The sequence below is a fragment of the Hypomesus transpacificus genome, chromosome 19, assembly GCF_021917145.1.
Source record: "Hypomesus transpacificus isolate Combined female chromosome 19, fHypTra1, whole genome shotgun sequence".
In the NCBI taxonomy this organism is placed as follows: domain Eukaryota; kingdom Metazoa; phylum Chordata; class Actinopteri; order Osmeriformes; family Osmeridae; genus Hypomesus; species Hypomesus transpacificus.
This window is the reverse complement of record NC_061078.1, coordinates 2,057,320-2,073,169: the sequence shown is the minus strand read 5'-3', so window position 1 is coordinate 2,073,169 and position 15,850 is coordinate 2,057,320. Positions and strand designations below refer to the sequence as shown.

At 42.2% G+C, this 15,850-nt stretch overlaps 2 protein-coding genes across 3 annotated transcripts; both read right to left on the bottom strand.

The window, feature by feature from the left end:
* Nucleotides 1-363: 363 nt before the first annotated feature.
* Nucleotides 364-3,771, bottom strand: bcl2l10 (BCL2 like 10). 2 transcript variants are annotated; one of them, XM_047041868.1, is made up of 3 exons: nt 3,683-3,771; nt 2,508-2,948; nt 364-1,186 (listed from the first exon to the last, which is right to left on the bottom strand). In XM_047041868.1, exons 2-3 carry the CDS (start codon nt 2,943-2,945, stop codon nt 1,064-1,066), a joined length of 561 nt encoding a protein of 186 aa, XP_046897824.1. In that variant the 5' UTR covers nt 2,946-2,948; nt 3,683-3,771; the 3' UTR covers nt 364-1,063. The 2 variants fall into 2 exon arrangements, with proteins under 2 accessions (XP_046897824.1, XP_046897826.1); XM_047041870.1 differs by having other exon boundaries at nt 3,611-3,686.
* Nucleotides 3,772-3,955: 184 nt separating this feature from the next.
* gnb5b (guanine nucleotide binding protein (G protein), beta 5b) lies at nt 3,956-15,074 on the bottom strand. Its single transcript, XM_047042093.1, has 13 exons — nt 15,038-15,074; nt 13,643-13,793; nt 12,844-12,955; nt 12,117-12,253; nt 11,685-11,726; nt 11,268-11,344; nt 11,007-11,139; nt 9,711-9,854; nt 9,505-9,596; nt 9,204-9,252; nt 8,324-8,420; nt 5,043-5,209; nt 3,956-4,764 (listed from the first exon to the last, which is right to left on the bottom strand). Exons 2-13 carry the CDS (start codon nt 13,766-13,768, stop codon nt 4,753-4,755), a joined length of 1,188 nt encoding a protein of 395 aa, XP_046898049.1. The 5' UTR covers nt 13,769-13,793; nt 15,038-15,074; the 3' UTR covers nt 3,956-4,752.
* Between the last annotated feature and the right edge of the window lie 776 nt (nt 15,075-15,850).

The following is a 15,850-nucleotide window of genomic DNA, read 5'->3' as shown; positions in this document are numbered from 1 at the left end:
CTCATCTTCCACTTTCATCATTCATCTTGTCATAATCTCGTTCATTATCTTTGCAATGTTTCACAAAGAAACTGATCACGTGGGATACGTGGAAAGTGTGTTCTGAGAGCAGCATGTCATCATTTACAAATACAGACAACTGCACTTAAGAAGTGTAACAGGATACAAGTCAGCGCTTTAAATTTCAGCAATTCTGAGAAACCAGCCGAGTACGAGGATGTGGAGAGAGGCCTGCAGAGGCAGGCCTGTGATATGGGAAAGAGACAGCCGCAAAGGCCACACCAAGCTTACGACATCAGTCGGAAACAAATAGAACAGCTTGTCTACAGTCACAACAAAAGACAGTAACTATGAATACAGTTGTTGTTTTGTTTGGGTTTTTTTTATTAAGAAATTGATAAATAAATAAAACCATGTAAAAATATTGTGCCAAAAAGTCATTTATAGGGGCATGGCCATAGGAATCATTTTTTTCAAATATGGTCATAAAAAAAGGTTGTCAAATTGGTCCCTTTGTAACAGACAGCTTGATAACACATAGCACCACTGTCCAGTCACCCACGCACCCACACAGCCACAATGCTCATGTAAACAAACAGAAGGCATAGGACAAAACAATGCAGATAAACTAACTAATTCATTTGGGTAAACCCAAGAATGGAAATTGTCAACATTTTCTTATAAATATAATATATTAATTTATGTGTATTTCACAACCCAGGTCAGCATATGAAGTTTAAAGGCAGAGAAAACAAATTAAACAATGTCACATCGGGGCCTGCACAATAACACAGTTCAGATCAACCCTGTTCACTTCAGGACAGATTTTACACCTACACGTCATCTCTAAAGGCATTAGATTCGTTCTTACAATCTCCTTGATTATGTGTCATAATTAATAATATGTGCAAACATTGTGGATGACCGGAAAACAATCCATTGACACACAAATTAATAAACCGACAAGTTAGTTTCAAGACAAATGGCATAAACTAAAAATTAAAATTAAAAAAACTTCTATGCGTGATATGAAAGATGGTGGCTAAGAGGTGATTGAGGCTGGCTAGCGCCCCAGGAGAAAGGTTAACCCTGCAATACCCACGCCAGCAACAGCAAACAGGGCCGTCTTCATGGACGAGTCTTGGTTCATCCCTCTGGCACAATCTGAAAACTTACAAAGCCCTTCCTGCAAAACAGACAACACAGGAAGAGTTACAACCTGAACAGGAAAATATATTAATCTGATGAACATTAAGATATTAAGAACCTGTTCAAGATTTTGCTATAAATGTGTTCTCAGACAACGTCATTCTGAATTATGGTAGACCAGACCAAACAGAGTAGACTATGCTTCTAATGATGGATATAACTTGTCTCAAACACATCCATAGTAGTCAATTTCCTTCTCGTATTTTTTGCATTTCATTTCTTTTGCATTTTATTTATTTTTAACACAAGTGTCAGTCTAAAGCACAGTAACACATTCATACTATCAATTGTTACCCCTACAGACTACTTATCAACCAAAATGAGGAAGTGCTCAAAAAAAAATATATAATATAAATACTGCCTATTTCCTCCACACTGTATTTACATTGAAACCATGGTGTGGGGACAGCACCTGTTGCCAAAGCACAGGCGGTTCTCACCCCTTGTTTTTCTAGTGAACTACCAACTTATGGGGGTTGGGGAATCCTTTGAGGTCACTAGAGTGTTGCAATGAAGTCCATTTGGCACAGTGGCATGAGTTACATCAGTCTGTGAGGACCAACTCACAGTGAAGGAGAGATGGTATAGTGTGTGTGTGTGCGAGTAGGGAAGGTATCCATTCACAGAAGTAGAATCGTTTTTCCAGTTGAAACAGTGCTACTGTAGGCTTGCAAAGCTTTATCTTCCCTGAGTCTAAAACATTTCTGTGTCTAAGTGTTTAGGCTTTCCATAGTCATATTTCAGCATTTGATCTCTGAGGCCTGTATAAAGTCCATTCATAGTCACCATTTAAGCCTAACCACATCACAAGATTGCAGCGTAGGTGGAATGAACTGGTTTCGTTATCAAACAAGGTTTCATTATCAAACAAAATTTCCCCCCCTGTGAAGTTTTGGGGGGTTTCTAGGGGGAACGTTTAGAAAACAAGGCTTCACTTGTATCCAGGTACCCTGAATAACAGTACGACTGACATACTTTAAGTTTAGTCTACAAAATTGCTAACCTACAATCCACCATATAAGACAGCTTTTCTTTATGAAATCCTTGTGTGTAGGCCTCAGTGCTGGTTTGAGCCTACAGACATCAGTTGTTAACTTGGAACATTAGTCTACATTCCACAGATTCTTGGCAATAGCCATTCTAATTCCCATAATCAGACACACTGGGGAGAGTACATAAAGGCTTTGAGCTACACCTGAAGAGAGTCATAGTGTCTAACCAGACATGATTCACAATGACCACACACACACAGACACACATACTTGGCTCTCGGTCTAAGAGAAGGAGATAATTCTTACCCAGCCTCCATTCTCCTGTATCCAGTCTTTCTTCTCTTCTCCCAGGAAGTCAGCAATGGCCTCAGCCAAGCCCCTGCATTTGTCAGGCCCTTGCCCAATGTCCTGCCCCTTTGACTTCTGCTCTTGTAGCTGTCTGGCCAGCACACCCGTAAAGGTGAAGATGCAAACTACCCTTCCCCAGTTCAGTTTTCCATCTACAACTATCTCTTTCAGCACTGTCCTCAGGCTGGCACAGGGGTCCTGTTCAGAGTGGCACAGGAGGTTCTTGGAAAGGGCATTGAAGGAGACGATGTTCAGGGTCTCCATGTCTTGTGCCAGACGTCTCATGGCAGCCGCCGGCTCGCTGGGAGGGGGAGGGGCTAGCCTTGGGCTCGCACAGCAGAAAGCCAGGTAGTCCTCTGCCAGAGCCAGTGTCTCCTTCCACAGCCTACACGACATATTCTAGAACAATCAAACCCAAACAAGACATACTTTAGTTACTTCCTGCTGAAAGGTCTTCAGACTATGCCGATTCATTCATGACAATGATTCATGAGTGAGCGCCATCATGTCATACGTAAGCATTCAGGCCTAACATATCCACAGTAGAAACCAATTGGTTCTCAACCGAAATACCATTTTATAAGAATGGACCCAGTTCAGAATTGTATCGTAAGCGGCAAACGTTAGCAAGCGTGCTCTATTAGCTAAATAACAAGTGTGGCTACACTGAATTGTGGCGAACTCTTGTAGTTGAAGCTGTAACGTTAATAGCTAGCCTAGTAGTAGCGTAGTCTACCAGTAGAGAATGAAAGACAATACTAAATGAGACGCTGATGATCTTTCAATAAAAGCCAACTTGTAAACCACAATCAAACGCCTTAATACTGGGAGATTGTTAAGATTCTATATGTAGCCTAGCCGTAGGATGACCACTTGCGAGCCATTTAGTTAGTTAGACCAACCTTAGCTAGCTAACTGCTGTCTACTACGAGCATCTGTCAAATCTAGCAACACACAAAGAACCCGTTGTGCACCGAGAAACCGAAGCAACAAAGCATACATTGAGATATTTGTCAGACAAAACACATCCGTCATTTTTAACGGTAAGACTTTGAGCTTACCTAACATGAGCCCGCGTACAAATAATTCCAATTATTTACACATTTCACGATAGAAATTAAACAAAATCTTACCGTCCCCGCTATGTCAGCTTACGTACAGACAACTGAAGGACTGCACGTCGCTGCTACGGCTAGTTCCGACTATACACCCAACAGTTGACGATTTCGTTACGTCATTACACCGGTAGTCCCCCCCACCGTCGTTTTCTTAAAACATTTGATCCACCATACAATGTGTAACAAAAAAAGAAAAAACTTTCCATATGGTACTTCACTTTTGCTCCATCATCAAATGTCGCAGTTAATATGGTGAACTAATGACAAAATACAACACCGACAATAATATTTAGGAATTCTTTAAACAACATTTATTTTTTGTCATTACTCAATTGTCTGTGTACATAAGGAACCGATAAATCTTACAAAAAGAAGAAAGCCTAGACAACAATACTGCAAGTGGTCCAACTCAGTCTCTGTAACCAGTACATTGATTATAAACAGTATTGTACATGTATCTGAGAAGGAGCTAAGTTTCACTCAGGGAATACCTGACTTTTAAACTGCCTATCTATCACAGATAACAGTTTACAAGGGGTAACAGAACAGTCAAAAGTGGTAGAGTAAATTTACAAGACAATCTGTAATACTGTACATGGCTATGGCCTAAAGGCCAGTATGCATGCTGCTGGGTCTGAAGAAGCATCAGAGCTCTAAGGGTCTGACATGGGCCTTTAGAATGGCTTCCACTTCATAGAATATACTAAATAACAGCAACGCAAACAGTATTATTACTAGCACAAAATCTGTAATAATCAATCTAAAAACAACTACATGATTAGGAATATAAATTAATACGTGGTTGTCCAATCAAATAGCATTCTGTTGCGTTTGACAAACCTTGATTGCTTGGATTGCTGAATTTATTGTCTGACATTGTAAGATTAATAAAAGCAACAATAACATACCCTTGTGTGCATGAATGTGTGTGTTTGATGTGACTGTTATTGTATGTGGATTGCATTTGGATAGATGTTGGATATCCACACTCTGTAATTAGACAAGGGAAGCTGTATGAATCCCTTTGTGGTTGATAGCAGAATTTTGGAGAACTCCGACCCCTAATTCCGATGATGTCAGAGGCTCTAGGCCCAAATCTGTAGGAAAGAGAAAAGTATCAATGAGAGGAAGAAGAATCCAGGAGGAAGTGAGACCAGCAGAGTACGTCGTTTTTTCCACAACATACCGAAAGCAGAACACTGCCTAAGAGTCATGCGATCTGAAAGTCTACAATTGTCTCTCTTAGTGGCTGTGTTTGCAATAACCGGATTTCCATATACCATAAACCGTGCTTTCTATACCTTTTTCTCACTTACCTCTCCTCCAATCTCATCTCTATGGTGGACACCAACCCTTTAGGCCCACCCCCACTCACCCGCAGGGTACTGTCCCAGGAGCCGGAGCAGAAGGAGGTACCGTCGGGTGAGACCCGGACGGAACTGACACGGTTGTCGTGGCCAAACAGGACAGAGACTCGCGTTCCCTTCAGCACATCCCACACGTTGATGGTGTAATCGTTGTAGCCAGCTAAAAGCAGGCGACCTGAAGGGTGATAAGCACAGATGAGGTTCATCTGAATATTATTGCTATTCCCATGGAATTCCCCTAGAAGCTTCAATCTTTACACAGTCATCTAATAATTATATTGTACTTCTTAGTCAGGTGTCTGAGCGGTGGGGAATTGGGCCAGTAATCTGAAGGTCGCCAGTTTGATTCCCGGCTGAGCCAAATGATGTTGTGTCCTTGGGCGAGGCACTTCACCCTACTTGCCTCGGGGGGAATATCCCTCTACTTACTGTAAGTCGCTCTGGATAAGAGCGTCTGCTAAATGACTACATGTAACTTCTTGTTTTGAGGACAACAAACACTTGGAGTAAATTGTCTTTAATTGTGATGACTTCTTATTTAGACAATCAGTGTAAAGTAAAACAAAATAGATTTGAAGCGAGAGCTTGATTAATTACCTTGGTACTCAAACACCACTCCTTAGAAATACTAATAGTTTCAGCAAGAGGCCAAAGCATTCACAACACAGTCTGTCTTAAAAATGCATGTTCATTGATTGATTGATTGATTGATTGATTAGATTACGTTTAACTGTCCAGCCTGCTTTGGGGTTAGAGTAGAAGCCACCATTACCACATCATCCCACAAGTTCCAGTTTGAGGAAAAGCATCCGTAAGCACTAACACAATCAACAAGCTGGCATCCCTACATTACAGTTTTTCTCAATTGGTTTGGCTCATTTCACGAAACAGAAATGACATTCTCAAAACAACACGTGCAAACCTCCAAACCGCTGGGCACTTGTTCACAACAGATTGGAATTGTTCATTCCTTTAATCAAATTGCAATTGTATTAGCACATCCTTGTAAATGACAAGTGCAATTGCCTACAGTTTGCACACGTTTCAAATGATTTAACACATCTTTGAAATGGTTAGGTATAATTGCCTTCAATTAGGCCAACTATCAATTGAAAATATCTTGCTGGTCTAAACTGACTGTTGTTTCTCAGTCAAGTGGTTGTTCTCTGCAAAACATATTGGCATAATTTCCTTGTGTACATCATCACCTGCACAATAGTTTACTCCACTGTCAAAATCTTTCAGGCACATAATATCATGAAAAACATAATGGTATATACTGTAATATGGATCTCTTGGATCATCTGCTTACAGTCATTGTCAGGTGCAACTAGAACTTTACAAAACAAGGGGACACATCCGATCACCAATCACACAGTAAGTTTAGTTAGCTGACAGGAGCAATGCAGCAGTATAAATGCTTCCATCAAATATATAGAGCTTGTCCCAGGCCAGCTCGGGAGAAACATCACTGTTTGTGCTGCCATTTCAGAGAATGGTGTAGTCACCCACATTCCCAGTCTTGGCCCATACAATACCCAGACACTCCTGGTGTCCTTGGACCGCCTGCACTCCGATCTTATCCCTCTACATGAGAGGGGTTTGGTAGGGCCTCACTTTCTTACATTTGTCGAGGATGAGCAGGAGAGTGAGGACAACAACTAGTGAAACTCCAGCTTTGCTTTACTTTCTTACTGTATGTGTTTCCTTCTTGCCATGAAATGCACCCTCTGCAACTCTGACTAGGAAGGGGTCACATGCCTGAAAAGTACCGTGGTTACTCATACTAGTCCCTTCAGTGTACAATAGGAATCATTTGATGCTGGGATATACAAAACAGACAATAGAGGAGTTGCATTTCATGCCAGGTTTACTGTAATGCAGCCCCTGCTAACTCTGACTAGGAAAGAGTCACTTGCCTGAAACTTACTGTGGTTACTCATACTACTAGTGTAGGTTATACATAATGTTAATTTTGATGTGCTTATTGTATGACAGTATATTGTGCTGTACACATTTCCTGTTACAGTAACCATGATGTATGGCAATTACAGTAACAATTTCCATGCTAGTGTAAGTGCAATATGTGATGTGTCACCTTGTAGGCTACTTTTGAATTACTGTAATCTTTTTTCTGTTTGATACACATTTACATTTTACATGTATTCATTTAGCTTTTATCCAAAGCGACTTCCAAGAGACAGCTTTACAAAAGTGCATAGGTCAATGATCCTAAACAACGAGATAGCCCCCAAAACATTGTGGTTAGCCAAAACATGAAGCATACATTACAGTATTGTTGCTTGCTTTTCTACAGGTACACTCTTGCACTTTTGAGGTTCATGTTGTTTAGTTGTAACTTGTTTGGCTACATGCTCTTTTGGTTCTTCTCTTTGGCACTTACTGTATTTGGGTTTTTCACAATGTATGCTTCATGTTTTGGCTACCCGAAATGTTTGGGGCTTTCGCGTTGTTATGATCAGTGACCTATGCACTCTTGTAAAGCTCTCTTGGAAGTCGCTTTGGATAAAAGCATCTGCTAAATGAATAAATGTAAATGTAGATTGAGACACATTGTAATCTGGAAAGAAAACATCTACTACAGTAACTGTAGCACAGTGCACAATAGGGAATATATCTAAGGTTCACTGCCATACTGACAAAACATCAACATTCTGACCTGCAGTGTTTACACAATGCCAAAGGGACTTTTCATTTTGGGGGCATTGACTATTTGTATGAGAAAAGGATTTAGTTTTGACTGATAAGTTGTCTGTTTTAGGAAATAGATTACCCTTTGCAGGTGTTCTATGGTGTTTTGCTGAACCATCTGGGTTATTTTGGCAAATGTATTTAAAGTTTTGAAAAAATGTTCTCTTTTTTCTCGAGAAATGAGCCAAAGCAATCGAGAAGGAACTATTCATTTTGGGGGCACTGACTATTTATATGAAAAAATGATTTGGTTTTGAAGCATGAGTTAACTGTTTTGGGTGAGATATGACCTTTTGAAGGTGATCTATGTAGTTGTGCTGAACCAAATAGGCTATTTCGCTAAATGCACGTGGAGCTTTGAGAATGTAATTTCTGTTTCAAGAATTGAGCCGAACCAATTGAGAAAAACTGTAACATTTTGTTGATCGTCATCTGTTAGCTCACACCAACAACACATGGTGGATGGAAGTGACAACAGAAGTAGCGATGACATCATGTTTCTAAACTAGAAAGAAAGTGAATGGTCACGTGACAGATGGAATAGCATTGCGCAGGGCGTGTCTCTACTGAGTCTCACCGCTTAGAGAGAAGTCCACACTGGAGGCTCCGAATATTATGCTGTCCTTCTGGTAGATAGACACCTCGCGGTCCGCACGCAAGTCAAACAGACGACACTGACAAAACCAAAGGTAAATCTGTTAGTGATGTGACACCCACTTGATGGGCAGAATAGACAGTTACTTGTATCATATTCTTCTGAGGGTCTGGTTAGGCCACTGGCAAGATACACAGGTGGAGGCAGAGAGGTTCATTAACAAGGGGGGACAAGCAGTGGCAAAAATCTGCTATCAATTTTTTTTGGGGGGACGATTATATGACATTTTCTCAAGAGCAATTCCTGTGGGAGAAACCAAAATTACTGCTGTAACACATAGCCTACATTATAAGAAGTTAAATAGATATTTTTTATATTATTTACATTTCCTTATGTTTACAGCGATTTGTTTGGGGGGGCAAATCATATTTTCCAGGATGGGGGGGTCGTGTCCCCCCTGTCCCCCCCATGATTTCTGCCTATGGACAAGTCAAATTGGCAAAACGCACAAGGTCGATATCGGAATGTGTGCATGTGTGGGTTATTGTTGCCTGGAAGGCCGGCAAGGCGCACGGCTATGCAAAAGTCGCAGCCTAGCATACATGAAGCAGTCACATTATTCAATGGTAGGATAGCCCAGGTGTAATGAATGATCTTTGAACAGTGTCATCATCGAAAGATAACAAAGTCAATAAAGTCAGTGTTATTCTGGGACAAGTTTCAGAGCGGCAACACAGATCAATGAGCTCTGTTGATTAGTCAACAGACAAATATCAGACAGGACACGTCATCACATGCAGATTAAATGAGTTCACTTTGTATTTGATTGCTTGATTAACGATGTCATCATGTGTTAACTCACTGTAGCATCGTCAGAGCCAGAGGCAAAGGCATCGCCACTGGGATAGTACCTGGAGGAAGACGGAAAGGAGGGGAGGAGAAGAAGGGAAAAAACACAGAGGAAAGGGAAATGAAAGAATACTATGACTGAGCTGTATAGCTTGGCCAACATTTGTGGTGGGAAAAAAATGCTTTTCAGTAATAATAACAAACCATGATCTCTTAAATTCTGCATGGCCCATGACCCATCAACTGATAGAGATTTCCCACAGACATGGAATGAGGGAGAAGGAAGAAAAGTCACTGAGGGGAGCGTAACTTACTTGACACTGTTGATGTCAGAATCGTGAGTCTCAAAGGACTGGATGTTCTGGCCAGAGCGCATGTCCCATACATTAGCCTTCTTATCACATCCCTGGAACACAGACGCACACACACACACACACACACACACACACAAGTTAGGGTGAGATACAGAGATGGAGGAGAGGGGGGGTCTACTGGGGGGATTTTTGTGTCACACTCTCACCCCAGAGACGAAGGTGTTTCCTGTTTCGGAGGGAGCTAGATCAAGGGTGAGGACGTCAGCTGTGTGACCATGGAAACTCTGGAGCAGCTGGCCGCTTTCCACGTCCCACAGGGCACATGTACCGTCCCCACTGGCAGTAAGGATCTAACACACACACAAACATATTCATATTAAACAACTGATATGAATGTGTGGATGAGACATCCCATGTTGCACTGGGTCTTCTATGTATTCACAATACTGCCCTCTTGTGGTCAACTGAAGCAGGTACAGGTCATATCAGAACACTACCAAAGGTATTTAGCCTTTTTATCCCATTAGTATTCGTCCACACAGACTTTGATTGTCCATCATTTTGCTTTTGTGGGGCAGTCTGAGATTAAAACTAAATTATTTAACCAAGTGAATCACAGCTGACTGTCGGTACTAAACCAAGGAAATGTAAGACATACACAGTCTCTGCCTCCTTCCTGTATTGACCTTTTAGGACTGTCTGTCTTCCTACACTTCCCCTTCCATCCCATCTGATGTTCCCTTTAGAGTATTAATGGGGCAATGACACACACACGCACACATTGATGCACACACACACACACACACCATAAAAGGCGGTCACAAGGCACTTTCAGTGACACAAACACATAAAGGGCACTTACACATGCATCCCCACAGCTGTGTGCTAACCACTACCCCAGCTCTGGTGCATTAGTGAGCAGGTCTCTGGCCTATGGCTCTTTCCATGTGGTGATTGGTCAATCTCTAGCATTATTAGTTTAACACATAGACACAGAGATTGGCCTGTTCTAATAAAATGGGACAGCATGTGTAAAATGTATGTGAGTGCGTGTGTGTGTGTGTGTTAAATGCTGGGCCCTTAGGTCAGAAAGCTCAGCTCTTTGGTAGATAAAGTCCACTCAGAGTCTATAAATACACGACAATGGATGCCCATCACTTTCTATTCTCCCCTCCGCTCTCACTCTCCTCGCCCTCTCTCCCTCTTCCATCTTGCTTTCAGTCTCACCTCTCTCTCTAGATTAGAACGACTGAATAGGGCCCGGCTGAAATGAATTATTAAAAGAGCCTAATATCTCCAACCATCCTGCAGTCCTCAACTCCTTCTGCACACCAGGGTACTCAAATCCAGCATTGAGTCACCCTGATGGCTAATCCACCATCTAAACGAATCAATACTATTCCACAGAGTAGACAGTTGGTTCTCTTGTAGTTTCAAGTTTTCATGGTCATGGAGGCCCAGATCAAGAGAAAAATAAGAGGAAGATGATCTTAATGTCTGACCTGCATGTCGGAGTTTGTGAAGCTGCATGCGGACAAGTAGTTGGTGTGCATGGCAACCGACTTCTTCTTGGAAGCCAGGTTCTCGTTTTTGTCCAATGACAGAGGGTACACGGAACACTTGTTATCCAATCCACTGGTAGGGTCAGAGGTCATGTAAAACAAAGATATGGGGGGGGGGGGGGAATGGCTCCGTTTATGCTCATTTCTGTCAGTAAAATACGTGTTTTTACACACATGTAACAAGATTTCTCCAGAACTTACCCACAGGCCACAGCACATCCAGAGGGGGCATAAGCGCATGCCATCACCCAGGTACATGGCATGGTCACTGCATGCTCCTGAAACACACAGGAACATCATCAGTACAATCACACACATGTATGACCCAATGTGTACATCCATACACAGACAGATAAGACAGACACACACGCACACACACACACACACACACACACACATTAGTAATCTGACAGGAATGCTCTTAGATGAAACTACTTAAAACACAGGATTAACAAGGCAGTGAAACCAGGCACCCATTAGAGTGCGCACACACACACACACAAACACACAACCAATATTATATTCTGTCCACTCTTTTACACCTTCTCTCCAGAGAGCACTAGATGATAACTAAAGGAGCAGTGACACAACCCAGTGTTTGATGTAGTTTGTTCTTACCTTATTGGTGGTGAAACCATCCCAAACAATCACCTTCCCATCCTGGAGGACAAGGACAAAAAATAATTTAAAAAACAACAACATCTATATAAAATGCAAAACAGCGAGGAACTAAATGTGCCTACTGTTGAATAAAATGTACTTCCTTTGAGTATTGGTTAACGGGACCTTTACAACAGAATGAGGAACAGAGGAGGAGGTTAGACTAAAGGGAGATGGAGTGATGGAGAACTGAGAGGGTGGAGTGTGAAGCATGGGAGTGAAGACGAGCGGAGTGATCAAACAGCTGTCTGACACATCAGCACCATGGACAGCGGAAATAATTAGCAGACCCTCACAACTGCACAGCTGGGGAGGGCTCTTAAAGGGATGAACGCACAGAGATATACAATATAGATACAAACCAAGGCCCGTGTGTGGGTGTGTACACACCTGTGAGGAGCTGACCAGGCGACGTTTGTCTTTGCACCAGTCCATACATAACACCTTGTTTCCATGTCCCTTTAATATGCGACGGGTCTTCATGTTAAATGCACCAAGCACCTCAACCTTCTCAGCCACCTGGTTGACTGACACACACACAGACACACACACTTAAGAATTTACAGTGCAAAGTCAACTAGTAGAGGTTTAAAACTTTACTGAGAGACTGTTTCTTTCAAGATAAAATATCAGACCGATGAGATTACTCTAATTTGGACACAAATTTTCTATTTGACCGGTTATAGCACCGCAGCGAGGACACATGAGGACAGCGTACCTCCCGTAGCCTCCACTACTCGCGCATCCATCCTTGTTTACTATCACAAATGATCATAGTTTGCTTAAGTAGTTCAGCTAATAGTCCCATGGACATGTTAATGATTCCACGTAGTTTGGGTACAAACCGTACAAAACAATCTAATTGTCCCGTTATCTTATAAATGTATGAATCATTTCGTAATCCAAGAAGAAATGTGAAAAGCCATATCAATGCTCACAATTGTCTTACAATAAACCTCAAGCAAACTATAAGGGCAAAACATTTAAACATTATTTAAGTCTCTAAAATTAACATTCCTTTCTATACTTTCCAGACCCTGGTGGTTCCGTTGGCTCACAGCATTATTATAATCATAATACAGTACCGCGAGGCCCCTCTCCAATCCCCAACACTCACGCTCCACATCATGCAGCTTTGCCCGCTCCTCCTCGAGCTTCTTCTTCAGGGCATCGCTCTCAGTCTTCAGCGATACCAAGCTCTCGCCCGACTGAAGTCCCTGACACGCCATCTTTAGAGGAAGAAGAAGGGAACGGGAAAAGGGGCGGTGGGTCTCAGATGTTAGTCGCGCGCTACGCCTGCTGCCCGGGCTATCTGCCTTGCTACAGCTGATGCTGCTCCTGTGACGTCACGGAGAAGCTGCTGACCCCCATCGTAAACATGAAAATCGGTTTCGTAGGTTTCAGTTACAATGTTATAATAGGAAGTTGAGAGTGCTTGTTAGCTGAGAGATGAAAATATTTTGCCTGTCAGTGATGAGTCGCCTGCTTCTTCCGAGAAGGACAGGTCTGAAGAGGTTTCTGGGTTGTGCTGGCATGTGACTTCCATTATCTTTGTCTAAAAAATACCTTTGTGTGTGTGTGATAGAGAGAGAGACAGAGAGTGAGAGAGAGAGAGAGAGAGAGAGAGAGAGAGAGAGAGAGAGAGAGAGAGAGTGTCTGTGTTTGCATGTGTGTGCTGTCAAGGACATCTCTTGGGACACCTCTCACTGGTGATATGTGGCATGTCTCCTGTCTGCATGTGCATGTATCTAGAGGGGCTCAGTGCTTTATCAGACAAGGGAGAGAGAAGGCCTGTATTCCACCTCATGTCATTCTCATTCATTTTGATATAAACACTTAGGCATTGGGGTTCTAAGGGTAAATTCCTCTGTAGCATGTAGTGTGTATTGGGTAGGGTGTGAGGTCAAAGGTCATACCGTCTCCACACATAGTGAGCAGTAGTTAATGGGGTCCGTCTTGATGTAGAGGTTCATGAGAGGTTTGTTTTCGGTGCAGTTTTCGCAGGGCCCAAAGGTGATGGCCAGGAAGGTCTGGTCACACATGACTGCAGCAGGTCGAGCACACAATCTGAGGGACACGTGGAACCAAACACAGATGAATGTCATCAGCCATCTCGCTGGAGCGCTAGGGTGTGTGTCGACTCTACCTCGCGGCTGGTTGAAGGAGGTTCTACTGATGTAATTGACAGTTGGAGTTTGGAACTCGTTGGTGATGCTCTGGAACAGGCCTATAGGTTGTAATATGTAAGCAATAGGCTGTGTGTGTATGTGTGTGGATGGACAGCTGTATAGGGGATAAGTAGTAGGTAATCTCCCTACTGCCTGATCCTTCTCAACGCAGAGGAGAGCAGTAGGACTATTCTGGGAGCCACTGATGCACACTTACTGGACGAGAAACACTTTACATACACTGTATAGATATGCCATACTGATACAGGTTAACTGTCTCTCTAGTACAGATGTGTATTCATCGTATACCTTGGGAACAATAATCCATATTGGGAGGGAAACATTACACATTAAGTGATTATAACTGACTATTATTTAAGAAGATAGCACTAGTATAGCAATGTTATACTCTTATGAAGATACATTGCCATCAGACCTACAGTATGTTGTCTTACAATCTGCAGTAAAAACCTGGTATATACATTTACATTTAGTCATTTAGCAGACGCTCTTATCCAGAGCGACTTACAGTAAGTACAGGGACATTCCCCCTGAGGCAAGGACGGTGAAGTGCCTTGCCCAAGGACACAACGTCATTTGGCACGGCCGGAACCAGCGACCTTCTGATTACTAGCCCGATTCCCTAACCGCTCAGCCATCTGACTCTTATGACTATAGACTCTTATAAATATAGTTTTTTTCTACTTTTTATATTTTGAAAATCAGGATAAGTCACAAATACGTTTGTCACAGACAGTGTTTTGCCATCTGAAGGTACTCAAGTTCTTAGATATAGACATTTTAGCCTTCTCTAGTTCACATCTCCCTCATGATAAGCAAAGTGCTCTCACATTGCAGCAGAATGTGAGAGTGTAAATCCAAGAGCATCATTAGCCATTAGCTAAAGTACAGTCTCTAGCTAAAAATAGCTCTTCAATTAGATTTACTAGAGTTTGTGTGCTTTACGTTATGTATTTGAACAATAAGATAAACTCCTAAGCTGCTACATTTAACACCACATTACAAATACATTTTGATCAACCATTGCTACATTGTGAAACTACTCAAAAGGGCCTGCTTTTGCAGTCATCTTATAACAGTAAAACATAACTACAAATAAAAACAGATCATAATAGTCCTTACCTAGGGAGAGAAGTTCTTTATGTAGGTGTTCTGTCCACCGGGACTGAGTAGTGTGTCAGCCGGTGAACAGGATTGGAACTGAGACGCTTGGTAAGCTCCTTACAGAAGCATTAGAGTTCTGACACTGTTGCAGTATTACCTGCAGGCCACTGTATTACCTGGGGAGGATACTGGTACCTCACCAAAATAGTAATCAGCCCCAGGAAAGGCCAGACACACAGAAATAGATGTAATATACTCACCTTCATGAATTGCGATATTACAAATGAGATGGATAACTAGTTGTGACTCAATAAATTAGTATTTTTCAAGAATAACAGTTAACATTAAGACTAACATCATAATGATAGTGTATTGACAGGAGGAACTTGTGAGCCAATTAAGTCAATAGATCCAAGAAGGAGAATAGGAAGCCTGTATTGGTTCTATCCTAACTAAATATACAACAGACATAACTGTATATCAGACATTATACACAACTGTATACAACTGTAGTGTTTTAATCACCCTGCTTTCTCCAGGTCAGACAGATTACCTCAACTCAGAACAGGGAGGAAGGACTCAGATAAGCACCCAAGTGAGCTTACTTCACTATCAGTCTCTCCTCTGGGTCTAACTACTGTGCACCTTCACCACCAGTCTCTCCTCTGGGTCTGACTACTGTGCACCTTCACCACCAGTCTCTCCTTTGGGTCTGACTACTGTGCACCTTCACTACCAGTCTCTCCTCTGGGTCTGACTACTGTGCACCTTCACTACCAGTCTCTCCTCTGGGTCTGACTACTGTGCACCTTCACTACCAGTCTCATCACA